The 21,203-nt window shown below is 46.6% G+C and overlaps 3 protein-coding genes across 6 annotated transcripts in view; 1 reads left to right on the top strand and 2 right to left on the bottom strand.

Moving 5' to 3' along the window:
• lef1 (lymphoid enhancer-binding factor 1) overlaps window positions 1-9,813 on the top strand; it is a 41,417-nt gene extending 31,604 nt beyond the window's left edge. For 3 of the 4 annotated variants that reach the window (XM_041966514.1, XM_041966509.1, XM_041966495.1), the window contains exons 10-11: window positions 506-547; window positions 8,379-9,813. In XM_041966514.1, the coding sequence (XP_041822448.1) occupies window positions 506-540 (35 nt within the window). In that variant the 3' untranslated portion in view covers window positions 541-547; window positions 8,379-9,813. The remainder of the gene's footprint in view (window positions 1-505; window positions 548-8,378) is intronic. The other variant, XM_041966503.1, reaches the window with a different exon arrangement.
• A 1,402-nt stretch (window positions 9,814-11,215) lies between these two features.
• On the bottom strand, window positions 11,216-15,190 carry hadh (hydroxyacyl-CoA dehydrogenase). The gene is made up of 8 exons (XM_041966525.1): window positions 14,997-15,190; window positions 13,943-14,071; window positions 13,684-13,841; window positions 13,460-13,586; window positions 12,254-12,343; window positions 11,949-12,021; window positions 11,620-11,736; window positions 11,216-11,499 (listed from the first exon to the last, which is right to left on the bottom strand). The coding sequence occupies exons 1-8, from the start codon at window positions 15,111-15,113 to the stop codon at window positions 11,381-11,383; spliced, it is 930 nt and encodes a 309-aa protein (XP_041822459.1). The 5' UTR covers window positions 15,114-15,190; the 3' UTR covers window positions 11,216-11,380.
• Window positions 15,191-15,907: 717 nt separating this feature from the next.
• On the bottom strand, window positions 15,908-19,960 carry LOC121604133 (cytochrome P450 2U1). Its single transcript, XM_041933553.1, has 5 exons — window positions 19,406-19,960; window positions 18,045-18,695; window positions 17,173-17,334; window positions 16,845-17,012; window positions 15,908-16,732 (listed from the first exon to the last, which is right to left on the bottom strand). The coding sequence occupies exons 1-5, from the start codon at window positions 19,827-19,829 to the stop codon at window positions 16,551-16,553; spliced, it is 1,587 nt and encodes a 528-aa protein (XP_041789487.1). The 5' UTR covers window positions 19,830-19,960; the 3' UTR covers window positions 15,908-16,550.
• Between the last annotated feature and the right edge of the window lie 1,243 nt (window positions 19,961-21,203).

Here is a 21,203-nt window from a genome sequence, read left to right as displayed (position 1 = left end):
ATGCACACTCTGTAAAGCTGCAAAAAGGCAACTAATCTCCCCGTAGACAGCGACGAGTCGAACTAATGTCACCTACTATCCTCATTCTGGCTCCAGTAGACTGGCTTGATCCTGTGCAGGCAGCATAGTCCCTCACTTTCCTGCAGACTTTTTTTGTACACATCCCTCCATCCATTTGTTCCTTCCCGCTCTCTCATCCCCGTTTTCACATATTACACCTACTTTGGGATTAGTCTGTCCATTCTGTACGACTACTTACCGGTTCTGGGCTTTGCACTTTGTTTGCCTGCTGCACCACAGTATGTCTTTCTGCTGACCTTGTTTAGCTGCGCTTATGAGCCTCCTCTCAGATCTGCAACCTGTAATCCATTGAGAATTACATCTATAAGGAAAATGTCAGTATACATATATTTTTGGTCTGTACACTGTGTAGGCCAGATGGACGGTAGAGATATATGCTGTCCACATACCTCAAAATTTTTTAAAAAGATGCAATTTTCTGCAGGTACAGGCCAGAGAATGAAAACGGCGTACATCTGAGAAAATGGTAAGACAAACCCTCCATCCCCTCCCTGTCTGATCCGTTCAATATATGTCAAGTCTCTCCAAACTGCTAAACTCTGACTTGAGAGTGTGTACTCACAGACTAATCCTAAAAAGGTCCACCCTAACCTCGCCATAGTCATTGTGTCAGTGGTGTTAAGGCCTGAAGAGGGATTGTGCTTTGTGTGTGGAGTTTGCTCAACGGCCTCGGCACAACAGGCATTGGATTTTCTCCCTGTGTGTGTGTGTGTGTGTGTGTGTGTGTGTGTGTGTGTGCGTGTGTGTGTGTGTGCGTGTGTGTGTGTGTGCGTGTGTGTGTGCGTGTGTGTGTGTGTGCGTGTGTGTGTGTGTGTGTTTAAACGTGCACGTCGAACCGGCTCGGCTGAATGTTTTCGTGCTGGGTGCTGGTTGGATGAAAGGTCAGATGTTGTGTCAGCAGTTTGCAGCTTATTTTTCTTCCATCATGTGTTGGAAAAAATGTCCAAATAAAAAGAGAAATGATTGCTTAATAAATCAAACATCTCATCCACGCGGTGTTTTCTAAACACGGACTGAACGATACATCTGAGAACAGTTTTACTAGCCCAGAACTGCTGGTGGGGGCTAAGATGTCAGCTGAGCCCCATATGGACTACATGTGTTGTCGCTCTCTGCATCTTTGTGAGGCAGAGCGGGATTCAGCAGCTTGTTTGGCAGCAACTTAATGAGATGCTATACCTTAATAAGATTTCATGGTATCTGGGGTTTCGGGGTGTCTATAATGCCTTCCTGACAAAGGCGCTCCGCAGTTGCTTTTTTTCACATGTGAATGATCTGTTGAGATATATTGATTCAGACGACGCGTCAAACCCTCGCCGAACTGTCACTTGTCCTTTTTTTTTTTTTTTTTTGCTGAAAACAGGATTAACGTTCCCAATATGTGGCAAAGGCAACTCTATTTTCCCTCTTTCAGTCTTCCTTACTCTGTCTGGATCTTTCTGCTCTCCAGCCCCCCCCCCCCCCCCCCCCCCCCCCCCCCCCCCCCCGTGAGTCTGGTAGCATCCTGTTGTTCCGCTCCCTTTCGGCAGCAGAAAAAGCCAGGCAGATGTGACAAATCTGGTCTTACGTCGAAATCGCCCTAACCAGACAAAGGTTTTCCACTTGATCAATTCCTGACCCAGTGGCTCTCTCTGAACCCAAAATTGGGCTGCTTTTCTTTTCTTTTCTTTTTTTTTTTCCTCGCCACAGCCGGTTTTCAAAAGCGCAGAGAGAGCGAGCGCTAAAAAGCACTTTATCTCTGATCCAATAATTAGCAGCGCCTAGCCGCAGCGGGATGGACACCCTTGCTGATTCTCAGTGACAGCCTTAAACTAATATGCATAATACCAAGGATACTGCCACAACTCCCCAAGCCCTCAATTTATGCAGATCCCAAAGAGCTGGATTGAGGTTAGCTTGGTGTAGACGCCAAAAAACATCTTTAAATGAACTCGTTTGTCTATTTCTTTTCATCTGGCCTCGCCTCTACCCCGTCTGTCTGTCCCTCACGAGAAAAATCTGAAAGGAAATTTGTTAATGAGTCAAATTCGAGGGCACAATTTGAGCACGTTTCAGTCACAGGATGGTTCAACCACAGTAAACATTTGCTCTTTTCAGTCACAAAGAAGAATATTCAGCGTAAGGAAGTGAAACGTTTCAGCCGAGGTGGCTTTTATGAAGGGAAACAGGACGTATTGCATGTTCATATTAACATATTTTATGGCCTCTGCTGAGTTTTTCCGCCTGCGAGGCGAACCGGGAGACGAGTCGTCGAGCTGTGTTTTATGGCCCGCCGTCGCTTCTCTTTGTTATCTTTAGCATGTCAAACACTGGGCCCGCCGCACAGCTGGCTCTCACCACAGCGGAGCACAGCGCTCTGAGAAGTCATTACTCTGACAATGTGAAGCGAGGGTTTCCGTCCCGTCCCCTCGTCGCTCCGAGCCCCAGCTTTCCTGCAGCCCTCTCCCTTCGTTTAGTTCCTCCCTCTCGTTTCCTCGCCTTTTGTCTGACTGAGCCCGCTGATTCACAGCCTTCGAGATGGTTATCTGGCCGAGACGCATGCATACCCCGCAGGCTTTCTCCCGTTTCAGCCACTGCGCATTTTTTTCACAGGGGGGAGACACTCTTAACAAAGGTGGCCTTCTAATCTGGCCGGTGGAAGTTGCGAACACTTGCAAAGTGCCGTAAAACCGCACGAGTTGTCTCGCTCAGGCTCTTACGAAGGTGCTCCTTTTGTTGACAAGCAAAACGGACGTCTCTGCAAGTCAAGAGGTGCGTTCACGCTCATGATCCAGGATGTCTCTCATAATGATGCTTCAGTTATTAAAGTGTGGTGAGGGCATCTGTCTGGGGGGGTCACCTCTAACCACGTGTCCCGGTCCAGAAACGTGAACGCAAGTGTTGCTGGAGCAGGAGCTCTGTTGGCTACCCTCTCTCCTCCTCTCTCCTCCTCTCTCCTCCTCGCTCTGCTCCCTCTGATGTGTGCAGCCAGAAGTCAGCTGTCAGAAGGCTTTGATGAGCGAGGAGGCGAGAGGGAGGGTGTGAGTGTGTTGGGGGGGAAAGGGAGGGTAAGAAAAGGGCCAGAAGAAAATCCCTCATTCTCCCGAGTTCTGAGTTTAGCCAATCTCACTCGACTGCCACTCATCCCTCAGCCTCCATCCCTCATTTCTCTCCCTCTCTTCTTTTTATTTGTTGCCTCTCATCCTCTCTCTCTCTCACACACACACACACACACGAGCAGCCAGCCACACACCCCAGCTGCAATTAGGCAAGATTCGGCGTCTGCCTCTATTTCCAGAGTCGTTTCAATTTGGCTCGGAGCCTCTAGGCCACTGCGGCACAGCCCAGTGCCTCCACACCCGCCTTATTAGTGACCTGGGATAATTGGGGAAGGAATCCGAATCTCACACACACAGAAACTGACTGTGGGTCTCGCTCTGAGCAGCACACAGGAGATGAGAGGATGTTTTTAAAACTGCGCTACTTCACAAAAAAAAGGGGGGGGGGGGGGGGGGGGGGGGGTGGGGGCAGTTGTGAGTGGGAGGTGGAGGAGAGAGATTTGGGCTAAAATCTGAGCGACGCCCCGGCTAATGTTTCACCGGGTAGGAAATAGAATCGGAAATGTTCACCCCCACAGTCCTCCCGTTCTCCCACTCCCCTGACCTCCACAAAGCCCGCTCTGTGAGGAGGGCTCTCCCCCAGCTCTGAGCACATAGACTTCCAGAGGGTGGCGGTACGTCAAACCTGATGTAATTTACTCTTAGCTTAGAAGTCCAAACCTTTTACCCTCACACGCTCGTCTTATCCTGGCCCGGCAACCTTATTTGACACTTTTAAGAGGGAAAAAACCATTAAGCGGGGGGGTATAACCCTCTCAAAGGTCTCTGTTTACATGTGAGAAATGCAGCGATAGTGCTGCCATTGTTTAGACTGGGGCTGGAAATTTGTTTTGATTGAGTCACGGGCCCATTGTGCTGCGGCTTGGCCAGCTGCAGCAACACTATGAGGGTCCAGTCTTTTGGCTTTTTTTGTGATGTCTTCTTCACTTCCTCTCTTTCTCTTGCCACCCCCCCCCCCCCGACACACACACACCTCCGCCTCCTCCCCCTCAGCCTCACCCCTGTGGCTCCTTGAGGCAGTGCAGCTCTTCGGAGGAGGAGGAGGAGGCGCAGATATGTGACCCTATAAAAACGCTTCCCTCTTGAGATGCTTATCTCTGAGCGAAAGCCCCCCAGGTAACACGGGGCCGCAGACAGGAAGAGGACGGCGGGTCTTTTCATTTCATTGTCAGAGGAGGTAAAACCTCACCCTCAGCTCCATCTTTTTCCCCCTCTGTCACTCATTTCGTGCCTCTTCCTCTCTTCGTGCCATCGCTCCTCCTCTTCCTGCTCCTCTGTCCTGACGGAGAATATGAGTGGCGGTGGGGGCCTTTGAAGCGAGACCACAGCAGAGGGAGCAGTCATTGTGCCGGCTCTTTGAATGTGCAGCCACCCCCTCCTCCCCTCCTCCCCGCCTCCCCCGGCCTGCAGCGGCTCAGACTGAGCTGTGCGGGGGCACACGGCCAGACTCCAGCTGCCCGGGCCCCCAGCGATGCCGCCTCAGATGTGGGCAACACCTCCCACTACCACCCCCCTTTCCTCCCACACCCTCCTGTACTCCCCTAGTCTCACCCACACATGCCTGAGGTTTGGGGTTTTGGTGACTCCCCCTCCCCTCTTTCCCCTTTTGACCACAACCAGACCCCACCCTTCCCTTCTCTCCAACATTCAACACAGACACCATCTTCTTTCTCTGCTCTCCTTCAGTTTCGGCCCCTCCTGGCTGACTTTCTGATAGCCCCCGTGGAAAAGCTCCAGCATCCCCTGAGCCCGCCTTCTGATTGGAGGTTAAAAATTTCAAAGCTTTTTTTTTTATGATTTCTTTTATGTTGAAAGTCTCACAGCCACAGAAAGTGCTGACTGAGCAGCATTTAGTTTCAAACATGGCTTTGTCTTCCAGGTGCCTTTTTTATTTTTTTTATTATTGGCCTGCTTGGTTTATTTCCCCCACGCGTCTTTAAGAGCAGCTCTGCCACAAACGTACGGAGGGGAGGTGTCACCGAAGCCAGCTGCGCGATCCGAGCCGAGGCCGCTGCCAAAGCACACCGCCGCACCAGGCTCTAATCTAAACGTGTGGACAATTACTGAGTAGAGCTCTGAAGTGCGAGAGTCTGAGCCAGCCCGAGCGAGGGGATGATGTAACAAAGGGCTGGCACCGAGCGATCGCTGGGGCTCAGCTCGGAGTAAAAGAGGCGGCGGTTTCATCATCGATCTGCTCGTCAGGTCTGACAGACGCTGATAGAAATGTTGGTTCTGAGGTCTGAAATCGGCGATGCTTCTCGAATAATTTGGGCAATTTTGAGTCATTTTTCAAACAAAAAGTGCTAAAACGTGATTGGCTGCAGCTGCTCTTCTGTTTTATTTCAAGTTGATTCGACATCTTCGAGTTTTTGACTTTTGAAATTATTATTTTTTACATCTTTAAACATAATGGATTCATGGAGAGTGAAAATAATTTGCAACCTGTGAACCAGATTTTGGCCAAAGAATATTTTTGATTTTGATTTAAAGTATAAAAAGCATCTTTTTCCTCATTTTTGGTCGTCGTTCCCATCAATGACAGTATGTTTGTACTCTCTGCCGGGATGTGAAGTCCGATGTGGCAGCGTGAGGATCAGACAGGTAGCGTACGAACAGGTGAGCCAGCCGTGTTTGAAAGGGAAAATGAAGGTGACCCAAATTTTCAGCTTACAGAACAACTTCCTGTCGCTGTGGGCTCACGGAGGAATAATTACACTTCAGGTGTCGCCAACGTTCCCTCAACAGTTGACCTGGAGAGAGTTATATAACTGATGAAGACGATGGCCGAGGCAGGTTGCAGTAATGATCTTTCTCTGCTTGCATCGCTCTCAGCCCCCTCAGCCCTCCACTCGCTCTCCTCTGAACCCCCCTCAGCCCTCCACTCGCTCCCTCCCGCTCTCCTCTGAACCCCCCTCTTCCCTCTGCCATGGTAAAGTCTGCCTCAGCCCGTGCTGGAGACACCTCTCTCCACTTGGCTTATTTTTAGAGTAATTTGTCGGCGGTGTTTTCCTTTTTAATGGCACCAAAAGAAACCCCAGAGCTGTGTGCATGGGAGAGAGGGGGCTGAGGGGGCGGGTGGGTCGGTGGGTTTGGAGGTTAGGGGGCTATAAGGCAGGCGGGCCCCAGCTGCGGGCGCTTTGATTTGGCCTGGGAGGTGAAAGCGGCGATTGAGACGCGAGGCTGTGCCAGTTATCTTAACCTCCCACACTTCAAAAGCTGGCCGAGAGCTTGTCCGACTCCTTCCCCTCCCCCCTCCTCCCTCCGTCCCGTAGAGGGAAAGGAATTGGGGGAGAGAGAGAGAGAGAAAAAGAGAAGGGGGGAGACTAAACCTTCACTAGCCCTCTGAACAGAGGAGCGTTTCATTTCCTGCAAAAAAGTCCAGCCGGCATTCCTGAGCACTAATGTTGAGGGAGGAGGAGGCGGAGGAGGAGGTGGAGGGAGGTGAGGGCAGAGGAGAGGAGAGGAGAGGAGAGGGGAGGAGGGGAGGGGTCAAGTTGCTCAAGTTGCTCCTGAATCCCAGTGTTTGTGTCGGCTGGACCTTGTGAAGAGCTGGCCTGGTGCCCCCTACAACCAACCACCACGCAAATACACACCCCTGCTGTTACCACCAACACACACACACACACACACACACACACACACACACACACACACACACACACACACACACACACACACACACACACACACACACACACACTTCTCGCCCACAGCCCCTCAGGCCTCTTCCCCAGGCAGGAAGGCCAGAGCTTTTCATGTCTGTGGTGGGGGAAGGAAAAATGCTCCCCAGGAAACAGGGTGCAGTGTCGGGCGTACGGGCCGGCTTTGAGATCCTGGGATGAAAAGAGAGAGGGCGGCGGAGGTAAATAAAAGCGACAGGGGCTCTCTCTCTCTCTCTCTCCCCCCCACCCCACCCCCTCACCCCTCTCCGAGCGCTTTGCTCCTTTCAGCTCTGGCTCTGTGCAGCTCGGGGTCAGCTCTCCTCGGGAAAGGTGGCCTCCGTCCTGTTCCCTTTTATCCACATGTGGCCGAGCAGTCTGCAGGGTGGTGTGTGTGTGTGTGTGCGTGTGTGTGTGCGTGTGTGTGTGCGTGTGCGTGCGTGTGTGTTTCTGTGTGTGTGTGTGTCTGTTTCTGTGTGTGTGTGTGTGTGTGTGGAGACGCAGCGAGCAGCAGGGCTCAGCTGACTTCTCTCCTACAAAAACACACTCTTGGCTTCGCCACGAGGGAAAAGCAAACTAATACCGTCTCTTTTCCTTTTTTCGTCTTCACAAAACATCCATCTCTGTAGTCGCAGGAGGCATCCGTCCACCTCTGTCTCTGCCTCCCCACTTTGATCACAGATTCCATTTGATGCTGCTCGGGTCTAAAATAACTCTCCTCGGCTTGTCAATAACTGAAGCTAACTCTGTTATGTTAGCTTGGGCCCGGATCACGAGAGGGAAAAGAACACTTTTGCAGCTTGACAAACAATTTCCCTGTCAGGGAAGGGGGCCAATTTCAAGAGAGTCCTGTGAAGTCGATCGAGCCGCGTCGGCTGCACCTGGACCGCGTCGGCTCGTGTAATTATCAACATAGTTCTAGTTTTCACCAACCGGGTCAACGGCGATCCTCCTGTGCGGAGAGCTATTTCCTCGCCTTGTTCTCCCGCCGCCCACCTGCAGCGGCAGCCCGAAATGTCAACCAGAAGCTACACAATTGGGTGCTCGCCTTGAGAGCGTGAGGGGAGGATTGAGTCAGCCAGGGGAGGGCAGAGAAGAGCGGAGCGCTGCCAGCTGGGTCACGGCAACCCCCACGTTAGGCTAGATCAAAGCTGGGCCGGCCCACATCCTGTCACTGAACTATAACCCCTCTGTAGTTCATCGACGGGCTCGGCAGCGCCGCAGAGGCTTTCGTTCAGTCGGCTTTAGCGCGACGGGGAGAAAAAAGCTTCATTATGTCGACGGTTATTTGTCCTCCCTGAACAGGGGAGACATGCCTGCACGGTGAGACACTCCCCAGTCACTCTGAGTCATCCCGACCCGTCTGGTTTTGGTTAAACGTGACGTGAATGTGACCAGTGTTTGGTGTGGGCTGCTGATGTGTTTCTGATTTTTTTTATTTTCCTCCTCACTGATGAGGAGAAAGCGGGTGCGTACAGCTGACTGATTGCTTTTCTTCCTGTCTTTGTTTCTTCTTCTTCTTCTTCTTCTTCTTCTTCAGGAGGGAAGCGCAGCAGTTTCTCCACGTGCAAAGCGAAGGCAGCAGCTACGGGCCCTCTGCTAGAGATGGAGGCCTGTTAGATTCCATGAAGACCCTTAAATGTCCAAACTGAAGCCTCCACTTCTCAGAGGATCCCACCCCACCCCTCCACCTATCCATCCCACCTAACCCCCTTTCCTTCAATACTATCACACGCCACCACCAAAAACACTTCACCGTTTGACTCCACCCCCCCCCCCCCCCGAAGGCGCCTGCTGTAGAGACACTGAACTGAACAAGACAATCATGATTATTGGAGCACCACCACGCCACCACGCCACCACGCTCTCACCGAAAAGCATCAATTTGACGTCAGCTTCCTTTACAATCAGCTTTACTGCACTGAAATCACAGCAGCACAAACTCCACCCCCGCACCGCCCGAACACCCCCAACACCCGCTCCTCAGTTACTCTAATTTATTCGTCACCTCTGTTGCTTTGTATAGTTCATCAGGCCGACGTTGGCTCCTTCGACGCCCCGCCCCGCCCCGCCCTCCCCCGTCTCTCGCTCTCTCCCTGGATTTTTTGAGACCATTTGGGGTTTCGCCCAACCGACCAAACACCTCTTTTCAGACTGCACTAAGGAAGACGGAGGGATCTCATCTTGTCCAAGAAACGTCCTCAAGACGCCACCTTCGCTCGCCGCTGACCAGTCGGTGCAAAAAAGGATCAACATTTCGATTTGCTTTTCATTTTAGACTGAGTTTTATTTTGAATGCTTTTTTGTATCTTGAACCCTTGTTTCGATTTCTCGGTGTATATTTTAGTGATTTTTTTTTTTAAATATTGTTTTTTTTTTATATAGTGGTATATATGAAAATAAGCTTTGGACACAGGAAAGCCATTTTTCTTGTTGAAGCGTCTTGCAGAAAATTGAAACTTAAGGCTTCTTTTGATAACTATTTGTAACAAATAGTGACCTCGAGTCTTGCTCAGATGTAAAATAATGCTCAGTATGTGTACTTTTTAAAACTGTCAGGATATGTCAATTTTCTTGGTATTTTTGCAGGCAACATTAGGACAAAGGCGAGAGTGATAGCTCAGAGGCCTATATTTTATTGTTCTAAAACATGACAAATGAAGCAGATATATATATTTACCCCAGCACTTGGCAGTCTTTCTTTTATTGCAATGGACCTTTGTCTTTTCTCTCTGGTAGCTAATAGTGTGGTCTTTAGCCATGTTGTTTATTCCATGCAAGCATCTCTGTAACATTTTGATTTTAATGCTCTATTTTAGTATTACTTGATGAATTCCTTTTTTTATTATCATGTTTTGGGTCACTGTCATCTTGGTATAGCATTTTGCTTCCCAAGTGGTCATATTTGAACTGTTTCAACATGTTTTTTGTTTTGTTTTGTTTTTTTTGTAAGAAAAATAAAAAGGCACCATTGGCCCATTTGATCAGTCGTGTGGTGGAAAGACCGGAGCTGGAAGTGCCAGATGTGACAGCGGGTGTCAGCATTGAAGATTATACTGTACGTTTGTAGAGGTGGTGCTGCTCCATATTGGTGGTGTAAAGCAGATAAAACACACGTTTAAGTCTTGTGGAAACTTTAAACACGCCGCTCGGGGCTGCACTTACACAGTATGACTGCAACGATAATGAAAACAGAAACCTTCGTCATCTGAGTATAAAAACAGTTCAATCAGTAACAAGTTGATTTTTTTTTTTTTTTGGTTAACATTTTTGATGGACGAGCCAAGATCAAAGGAAACTTCTATTTATAGATAAATAGGGCTTGCGCCTCCTGAATGTCCTTATTGTAGTGAAACAGCACCACCTGGTGTTCCTGTCGGGTTAACAGAAACCACGGCGTAAAGCTAATCACTCCTGAAGTGTGTGACACTGTCAAAGCATCTGTCAACCCTCTTAGTCTCAGTTTGGGTAACATTCAAACAGCCCTTTGGAATTACAAGATCAAGTAAATAAGCTTTAATAATAATGTATGATAAAGTCGCCCTCCTCTCAAAAAATGCTTGTTGGTAGTGAAATGATTGTTTGCATATTCAGATTCTCCATTTTTTTTACGAGCAGATGCTATTTTTGTATATTTTAACAAGGTAGAGAATCCGTGTCAGACAGCTTATTACTGAAGGTGGAGAATTCTTCATATGGGTGGAAACATGTCTTTCAAGGTTCACAATTTTCCTCATCTGGTGACCACATGAGCACTGAAATAGTGTAACTTCCTGTTCATTAAAATATCCCTTTCAATGCACGTGATGGGGGATACACAGTCCCCTCTCAGAGCAACAATGTATCCGAAAGTTATGATGTCACAGTCTGAGCCAATCAGAGCAGAAATCATCCTGAGTAATAATATTTTTTAGAACATAATTCCCTGTGTGTTTCTGCAGTCGAGGGATATTAACACAAAGGCAGTAACTCTGACAGATACCCACTTAATTTGTCTAATTCAGATTCAGCTTTACATAAACCACCAGGTGGCGCAAATGTGCAAAGAAAACTGTCTTTAGAGGAAGGAAACTGAACACATCTGTTAAAAGTCAAGGATAAACAAGGAGTTTTGATAAGTGTTAATTATCAATCAGTAATCAATTTGAAGTGAGCAAAATGCCTCAGGTCAGAGTTTTCAGGCACACAGGTGTTCTGTCACTGCTGCTCGAGGTCTGCAGCCTTCAGATCTGGTCTTAAACGTGCTGTAAATGTCACTCTGGTCTTGATGAGCACCTGCAGAGCTAACCCTAACGACCAGAACAGACAGCAAGTATCTGAAAAATCATCTCTTTAATCAGATTTAATCTCTGCACACACAAACACAAAGATGATTTAATCAGTGGACGTCCATTAGAAAAATGGACCGACAGACAAAAGTCGACTTTATTGTAGGAGGCACTTTTTCTATCTCTGTCTCTGATCAGTCCTCGTTGGAGGGTTTATTTTCTCAAGCTCTGACTAGTTCCACAGCGACAAAACCAGCAACACTGTCAAACTGAATCACTTGGACTTGTAGAATCCCTCTCTGGTCTTTTTGCCCCATTTCCCTTCTGCAACCAGTTTGTTCAGCAGTTCACTCTGAGCAAAGAGGGGGTTGTTGGGTTCCTTCGCACTCCAGCCTGCAATAAGAAGGACGTGGTTTCACTTGTGATGTACGGGCTCGCTCCTTGAAGCACTTTCATATTATCACAGAGTCACACGTTTATATCGACACCTTTATTTTCCAGTGATTTACTCACCATCCATGATGAACTTCAGGGTGTCTAATCCTACGTAGTCGGCAAGCTCAAAGGGGCCCATGGGATAACCTGCTCCGAGCTTCATGGCGATGTCAATGTCCTCTTTGGATCCATGACCTGAGGAAGAAAAAACACAAAGAAAACCGAGCAGAGCTGCAGAAATCAGTCAAAAACAAAAAACTGAGCCCCAAACACGAATATAACACCAACGACAGGCCCACACACCTTTCAATTCACCCTAAAACCACTTTAAATCCCCCTGAGACAAGGTTTTGGACACCTAATGATGGTGAATGATCCCAGTACACAGACTGTGGCAGGTGACTCACCTCTCTCATGCAGCCGGAGGGCCTCCATCATGTACGGGACCAGCAGGCGGTTTACGATGAATCCTGGAGTGTCCTGAATAAAAACACGTTGATGCTGCACATATTCTGCATAGACTTCAGCAGTGTTCACATCCTTTGCTTGAGTAAAAGTACTAACAGCACATTGTGTAAATACTCCATTACAAGTAAAAGTCCTGCATTCAAAACCTCACTTAAAAATATGAAAGTATTATCAGCAAATCTTAAGAAGTGGACACAGTTCAGGGACACTTGTTCAGAAACATGCAGAGTCATCATCAGCTGACCTTGCAGGACACTGGTGTTTTTCCCAGCTTCTTGCTGAAGTTCAGGAGGGAATCGAACGTCTCTTGGCTTGTTGCCGAGGTTGCGACGACCTGTGACAGACGAACACCTGAGTAACTTTGATGCTAATAAAACATTCTCATCGCTCTAAAAACACACTTTTTCTTTTTCTGCTTGAGTTAGATGAGAAGCCCTGTATTACTCTCATTAGCTTATCTTAGCATAAAGACAGGAAACAACATTAATCTCGTTTCCAGTCTTGGGATCAATCGTTTCCTCTGGTTAACTGTAAGAAAGCGAATGAGCGTATTTTCCAAAATGTCTAACTTTAACTTTTAGCAGTGCTGCCTGGCCAACAGAGGGCGCACTTGTGCTTATCAATAATACAGAGCCAGCAAAATAAAGTTAATATTTCCAATGAGCAAATAAATTACTTTTTACTTTTTAAGCATTTTAAAATGACTTCAAATGGAGTTCTGCAACATGAAATTAATTCAGCCACATAAACATTAATTCAACACCTCCTCCTGCTTCATCCTGCCTCCATCTAATAAAAGTCAATGGGTGGAAAAAGGGCACAGAAACCGGAGTGGAATTCATAAGTGACCGGATCCTTGTTCCCGTTTGTATTTCTTGTTTAATCAATAACTGGAGTTTATCATTACGGAAGACTTTTTAGAAATAAAGCACCGAATTAGGTCTCATGTTATCAATACGAGGGGGGCACACCGTGGTAATTTATCTTTTTATTCACATGCAGCTGTGGTACTGTAGGAGACACACCAGTCTCACTGTGTTAACTGTGTTTCTCTTCATCAGCACATGATGTTGAAAACACCTGGTTAGTGAAGGCAGCTACGTTATCCTGCAGTGACCAACAACAAAGATGTGATCTCTGAGTGGGGTCTAAATGGATCCAGCACTCCTACATGTCAAAGCATGTGCACACGGCACAGACTCATGCACATGCACAGATCCTGTCTGTCTTTATCTGTCGTTGCTTTTATCCTGAATCTGTTTTCTCCTTCTGTTGAAGTTGTTTTGACCTGAATTTAAAAGCCTAACCATGAAAAGGGGCCGTAAATTAGCTTCAGCTTCATGTCTGTTGCATTATTTCTTCATCTGTAACCACATGAGTCCGTCTTGTTCCTTTTGCATTCACAATCAAACAAATGAAAACACACGCTGTGACTTTTTCGGGGTCTTACCTCTACAAGCTTCATCATTGGGACTGGGTTGAAGAAGTGAAGGCCGCCGAACCTGTCCAGCCGGCCGGTGGCGCTGGCGATGTCCGAGATGGGCAGAGAGGATGTGTTGCTGGCAAAGATGGTGTGTCTAAAAGAAAACGTGCAGAAACACAGTTAACATGTAAAACAAGCAGACATGTGCCGCTCAAAACTTTCCGTTTCATTGTCCTTTAAAATGCGCTTACGCTGGCGCGGCCTTGTCAAGATGACCAAACAGATCCTGTTTGATTTTTAGATTTTCCACAATGGCCTCCAACACGAGATCCGAGCCCTGAGCGACAGATCCGGCATCTGTGGAGGTCGACACGTTCTGCAGGGTTTTCTGGATGAACTCTTCACCCGCCTGAAATGAGCCAAATGCAAAATCTCCCATAAATGACACACACACTTCACTCTCTGTTTGGCTTTTCTCCATCATTTTGTCCGCGCGCTGCTCCGCCTCACCTCTGGCTTGTCTGCAAACTTCTTCTTGACCACTCTTTTCAGGCTCCCTTCAATTCCTTTCACAGCCTTTTTCAGGATGTCGTCACTCGTGTCCACCAGCGTCACCGAGTGGCCAGTGGCTGCAGCGACCTGCGAGACAGAAATGAGTTCAAGATGAGCGGAAACACAGACACACTGATGCTGTCCACCCTAAACCTGAAATGATGGTGGCTTCCACTGTTGCTAGTCAGGATGCCTCAGAAACGATGTAAAACCGCAAATATAACCAGAAACAGAGATGTTAAAGATGGTCAAAAGACCATCTTTATACTAAAAAAAACTTTTTTGACTGTGCTAATGATGTGCACTATAACGTCCTATAATGCAATGCACAAAAGGAAAAACAGACTGGAAGTGGTGGTGAAACAGCTTGAGGAAGATCTTGAATAAAATTATGTATTTGTATAGAAGTTAGTAGAAAACGGTACATACAGTCCATTTTAATAAAAACTAAATAAACCAGTACGGCAACCTCCACCCTGTCAGACTGAACAGTCAGGGTGCAGCAGTGTGTAGAATCACAGCTGACATCCACCAGCAGCTTTCTGAACATTTGGACAGCGACACCTCGTGGTTGACTTTGGTATCTCCTAAAACGTCCTGCAGCGCACCTGAGCTGGATCCTGAACGCGTCTCTTCTCGTTGTGTCACAGCACAAAGAAACAACCGTGTTTAATGTATAACAACCACTTCTTAACACAACTTCCTGATGGGATTAATGAGTGAAGCGCTGAGACAACACAACAGTTCACCATCAGGGAAACGCGACGCTTTAGCGACAACTCCGAGCTCTTATTTTCTAAATTTACACGATGTAAAACACGTAATAATATGTTGTGTGTATTAAAGGCGCATTAAAAGCGACACCTTCCCTGTTTGATGAGTGAAAACATTATGGAAAAGCATGATATTTATAGTTTGAAGAGCACTTTTAGCATGACAGTTGGTTAGCCACACAGAAGCTAACTGCTAGCTGCTTCGCTAAACTACAGTCGGCGGCTTTCCGGTCTCTTACCTGAGCGATTCCTGCTCCCATCTGCCCGCCTCCGATGATCGTTACCTGCTTAATAACAACATTCCTGACGGCTGAGGAGCAGAAACCTCTGCAGACCTGGTGGGTGATGAAGGCCATGGTGTGTATGGACCTGCTGCTGTGGACTTCAGGAGTCAAGCAGACTTGGCTGCACACGAGAAGTGGGCGGAAGGTCGGCGGTCACGTGACCGCGCGGACACGTTCCACGACCTTTCACACACATCAAACACGTCACAGCGCTGCAGTCCGGACTAGTCCAGGTCCTGCTGGACCCCCTTCACAAACTGGACTTCACGTGTGAAAAGCATCATGTTGAACGGCCAGTTACATTATTATAGATCATATAAAATCTGTCTGAGGTACTTTAATTTACTTGATTACTTACAGCTTTTGCTACCTTATACTTCTACTCAGTTACTTTTCTATTAATAACATAACTTAATAACTAAAAGTTTGCTGAAGTACTGTACTTAAGGGAAGTTTTGAGGTACTTGTACTTTACTTGAGTAATTATATTTTCTGCTACTTTACACTTCCTCCTCCACTTTAAGTCAGAGGTAAATTGTACTTTTTTCTTCACTACATTTCACAAGTTTAGTTACTTGTTACTTTCCAGCTTCAAATCAATGATTCAAAATATAATCAACAAATAAATTATTATCATATCAGAGTTTGTTGCTCCCTGGTGGAATATTCACAGGCTAACCAGCAGTATGTATGTGTGTATTTATATGTATATACAGTAAAAAAAAAAAAAAAGCTAAAAAGAGACTGACTGAAAGCTGACTGGATATTTGTTTTATGCTCTAATACCTGGTCACCTGACTGTAACTCTACATTCTAGAGACCTTAATGCATTTTCAGTAAACTCCTCAAAAAAGTGCCAGAATGTTCTCTGCTGGTGTAAACGACACTACACCCTGAGCTGTGTGTTTCTTATATACTGATTTTTTTTTTTTAATGACAGTTTAGAATCAGTTTGTTCTTTCAGAATAAACCAAAGTGATTGAAATGATAAACATGAATGTCACTGTGAATCACTGACAGATACAAGACAACAGACGCACTGTTTGTGTGTTTCTAGCATTAAGACACTACAGCCAAATATTTCTTCCACTGTCCTGAATAAAGGAAAGTAAATTCCTCGCCGGGCTAATAAAATGCCACAATTTAAAAGAAAAACATTGAAAACGGTAAAAAGTGGATTAAAAAACAAATATTCCTGATTTTCATTTCATTGTCATGAAATTAAGGTAATCATGATGACGACAATCTGTTCTGTTGACAAGCTGCCAATAATACATTGATGAACTCCGGTTCAGAAAACTAAAATCTTTCTTTCCTGAAAGCCCCAATAAGGACATTACATAGACGGATATGTGCGCTAATTTCTGTCAATCAGCGATAAGCATCGTAAAATAAAATGATAAAATATCGACAGATAATCAGCAGGCTTCTTTCTCTCCAGGAGATCTTTACCAGCGTTTGCATCGTCCTCGGCATCAGAGCGCTCGGCTTACTGAAAAGTCTTCGGCTTCATCGGCGAAGACTCACACACACGGTGTATGGGCAGGGGGCCAACGTCAGGCCGAATCGTCCCTGCAGGGGAGGAGGGGGCCTTCCCTCCGGGAGTCTGAATCTGAAGGCCTGCAGCAGGCTGGTCACCATCAGGAACAGCTCCATCTTCGCCAGCTGTTCTCCCATGCACACCCTGCGACCTGCAGGATGCAGGAGATAAACCACCACAACCGGGTCGAGCACGGACAATTCAAATTCATTCACAGGTCAATGCTTCAGGTATTGATCGCACAGGAGTGATGACTGACATACCAATCCCGAACGGTATAAAGCACTCCTTCCTGAGCAGCTTTCCCTCGTGGTCCAGGAAGCGTGCAGGGTTGAAACTGTCTGGGTCATCCCACACGGTGGGATCTCTATGGACAGACCACAGGTTGGGCAAAACAACTGTTCCTTTGGGAATCGTGTATCCTCTAAACTCTGAAAAAGGAAGTTAAAACAAACACATTAGTAAAACATTGTCCCCGTCAGTGAATCAGATGCTCATGAAATTAAGAGAAATCAGCCAAATCCAGCTCAGCCGAGCACTAACAGAAGATTTAGTGACACCTGAGGGGTCACAGGTGTTGTTTAAGTTTACCTGTTGTCTGGGAGGCCATGTGAGGAATAGCCAGAGGCACCACTACAGTCAGTCTCTGCACCTCCATGATGGTGGCTTCAGTAAAAGGCAAACTTCCCTTATCGGTCAAAGACGGGACCCGATGTGCGCCCACCACGTCGTCGATCTCGGCCTGCACCTTGTCTGAAATCCACAGGAGATGCAAAGCAACATGAAGCGCATCATTCCTGCATGATCAATGACGCGCTCGTCTCAACCAATCAGCAGGAAATTAAATGTAACTTTTGGACACCAGAAACTAGGAAATGATCGTAAAATGCATGTTTTGATGTGCTAATCAGTGTGGTTGAGAAACAGCTGATGAAGTGGGTAAACGCATAATCCAGACAGACATTTCGTCTTAAAAACAGGAAGCAATTGAGACTCGACTTCCTGCTGAAGATTTTCAATTCCTTTTTCCAGATATATGTCGACAACACGGTTCATGTGAGCCTAAAACATTTCACATTTCATAAATTTCACCCGTCAGTGTCTCAACTTTAAAGCTTGACAATGTTGCTCACCTGCAAATGTATTTTAAATTATTTGATTTTATGTGTTGAGATTATAAATTAATTGCATTGTGTCTTTAAAAAAATATGATTGTATGCATATTGTTACGTTTTCTACACTGTTAAGTTCCTTTGTTCATCACAAACTCAAGAAATAAGTCCCACCAGAAGTCTGCCATGGCATCTCTGAGCGGGGGGAATACTCTGGATGGCAAATAGAAAGAAATAACTGCTATTTATTTTATAACTTTGTCAAAATTGGACAGAATCTGATGGGACACATCTCAGATGTCGCAGTAAACTACATAAAGTGCTGCATTTAACAAGAGCATGAACTTTTACCTTGGACGTCAGGATGCAGGACCATGTAGAGCAGAATCCACAAAACGGAGTTGGCGGTGGTGTCAGTGCCAGCGATGAAGAGATCTCCGATGATATAAAAGAGATAGTCCTCCGTGAAGCTGCTGTCCTCCTCTCCAGCTGCCTGCTGAGCCAACATCTCCACCAAGTACATGTCCGCAAGATCCCTCGGGTTCGCAGGGTCCAGCGTCTCCCGGTGCTCCGCGATAATCCTCTTCAGGAACGCCGTGATGTCTCCTTCCACCTGCCGCAGCTCCTTGAACACCCCGAACGGCAGGTGGTACAGCAGCGGAAAGACGTTGATGAGGACCGCGGGGCTGTTCACGCAGATCTCCAGCCCACGGACCATCAGGCCCAGCATGGTGCGGAACTCGTGGTCTTCGTGATGGAAGCGCTGACCCAGGATCAGCGAGCAGATGACGTTTGACACGGCGCTGCTGATCAGGGGGGCCGGGTCCACGCCGGCGCCACCGGACTCCTCGCTCAGTCGCAGCAGCTCTGATTTGACGGTGGTCAGGCCCTGCAGGATGCACGGCTCCAAGCTCAGCTTCCCCAGGCCGAAGTTCCGGAGGGTGGCGTGGCAGAAGCGGCGCTGCCTTCTCCACACTGGCCCGTACGGTGCGAACACTATTCCTGCAGTTCAGTTAAAGCAGAAAGGTCGGGGTCAGTGCTCTGGGTCAGTGGTTTGGGTCAGTGCAGTCACTCTACACTTACAAAGATGAAGTTTGTGTGGTACTTGCTATTTTTAAGTTTAAATAACTTCCCAAAATTAAGTAAACACAACTAGATTTAAAGTAAACTCAATAAGTAGATATGAACTAACTTAAGACTATCAGTTATATTTACTTACCTTTTTAGTCCAATCAGTTTCCTAGATTTTTTAAGTAAGCTCAACTTGTCACATTTCAGAGTGTTTGGACTCCACAGTGATGCTTGTCATTCAAAGTCACAGCTTTATTGACATTGTAAATGCGTCCACTCACTCACCTTTACAACCTAACACAGCTTTCCTGCAATAAATCCTCCATTCATGAATGTTATCATCAGTTTTTAAGGTTGGAACAGTTCCAGAGAGAGGCTGATTCAACTCTCTGGTCATTATGGTCCCACCGACCCAAAACTCTTCCAAAGCGTCATATTATAATGTATTTCATGACTAATATATTCAGATACAGTGGAGGAGATGTGCACACATCCTTTAACGTGGCTGTGGCTGCGGAGAGGTGAGAGCAGAGTAAAGGCAGCACAAACACATTTCTAACGTTTAAACAAAAGCTTACTGTGCTGCATCAGCTGTTGCTTGGTGTACCTAGTAAAGTGGGCACTGCCTCCGAGGAGCTCACCTTTGCGTTTCGTCATGATGGTGATGGCAGGAATACCTGGCCTGTCGGAGAACACCTCGGGATGGTTGGAGAGAGCATCCTTCACCACCTCGTAGCCGTTCAGCACCACGACCAGCTGACTGCCGACGAACAGGCTGTAGACGTTTCCGTACACGGCGGCTTGTTCCGTTAGAACCGACGCGGCGTTGGAGCCGCTGCCGGCGGACCGCTTCCCGAGCCTCCTCTGGACGAAGGACGGGAGGAGAAAGCCGCCGAAATTGCCGACTATCGGCCACGACCTCGGACCAGGCGGAATGTTGGCGAGCCGCCGTCGTTTCTGATAGAAACTAACTAAAAAATACACCAACAAGAACACGATCAGCGCTGCGGCGTTTACGTGGGACAGCACGCAGCTGCGCAGATGCTGCAGCCACGGCGCCATCATGTCAGGATTAAAACACACTGAACTCAGTGGGCTGATAACAACATCCCATCTCTGCCAGCAATCAATTAATCCTTATAAAATCATTCTCAATGCGTCAACTCCGGGACGTTTGTTTAACGGAGCAGCTCACGCGCGTCCTGTGTTGTTGTGAAACACCGTGAGTCGATGCTGGCCCCCTATTGGCTGACTGCTCTGCGGCCTGTTGTGATTGGTGCAAGCGACAAGTGGGATTTTCAGCCCCGAAAAAAGTTTTTAAGGCAGCACCATTGCGCACTGTTTGCTACAATGTCACGTGACGGAAAACCGGCTCTTTTTAGTGAGTCGCTTCATTTGACTCGGCAGTAAGAGTCGACTCTTTCGACTCCCAAACGGCTCTTTATCCAGTTCCACTTCTGCCTTTTAATTCAGACAAATTTAGTAATTGTTGCACCTATGAATGACATGTGCGCTCATGTATCACTTTGATTATTCAATACAATTATACTAAACCTTATAATTTCCATCATACCATAACTGTACATTAACCTAGGTATAAAAAAACTTAAGTAATGTAAACGTATCAAAAACACACGTGTATTGAACATTTTATTTTTATTGAACTATGTTTTGTATGTTGGTGACCAGCGTAACATTCAAAAGTCTGCTCAGGTCTTAGTGTTATTACCAAAACTAGACATTTCTGGATCATATGTAATCCATATGTTATAGGATCATCCCATGATTCTGTCTTGCATTGATAAAAAAGATACAAAAATATAAAAATATAGATAAAGAAACCAGGTCACATCATTAACTTAAAGGACACCGGCTCATGAACAACACATCACCAGATCCTGACTAAAATGAATGAAGCAGCAGCTTGCAGGTTGCAGTGAATCAGAGTAAAGGAAAGTTTTTGTTGCCGAGTTCGGTCAAGTTTAATGTCAATGAATATGGATCTCACTGCTAGTTTTGACACTGAAGAGGTTGAACATGTGTATTTATATACATGTGACAGAACATATGATAATGATTATGAGCCTGCTAAACTGAGGGTCCAGGGAAAGCTCCGGATTAGAAGAAATAAATAACAGCCGCAGGACAGAAAAGAAGTTTTGGTGTGTGTAGTAGTGATACTTTATAGTAATAAACTTCTATATAGCCTATGCTTTTAACACAATAGTTCCTATCATCAGTATCAATGTGATGAATTTATTTTCATACATGATCCAGTTCCCTCTCTCCACTCACAGCTCCAGCTCTGTCCCTCTCGTAGAAGACTCAGGCTCCAGGCTATCTATCTACATACATCTCTTGCCATTTGTTCATTATTTGTATGTGACTAAAGTCGCACAGTAATCCATCAATTACATGGTATTTGGCTCTTCAATTGAA

Source organism: Chelmon rostratus, chromosome 3 (genome assembly GCF_017976325.1).
Source record: "Chelmon rostratus isolate fCheRos1 chromosome 3, fCheRos1.pri, whole genome shotgun sequence".
NCBI lineage: Eukaryota > Metazoa > Chordata > Actinopteri > Chaetodontiformes > Chaetodontidae > Chelmon > Chelmon rostratus.
Note: the sequence above shows the minus strand (reverse complement) of the source record. Positions and strands in the feature narration are given on the sequence as shown.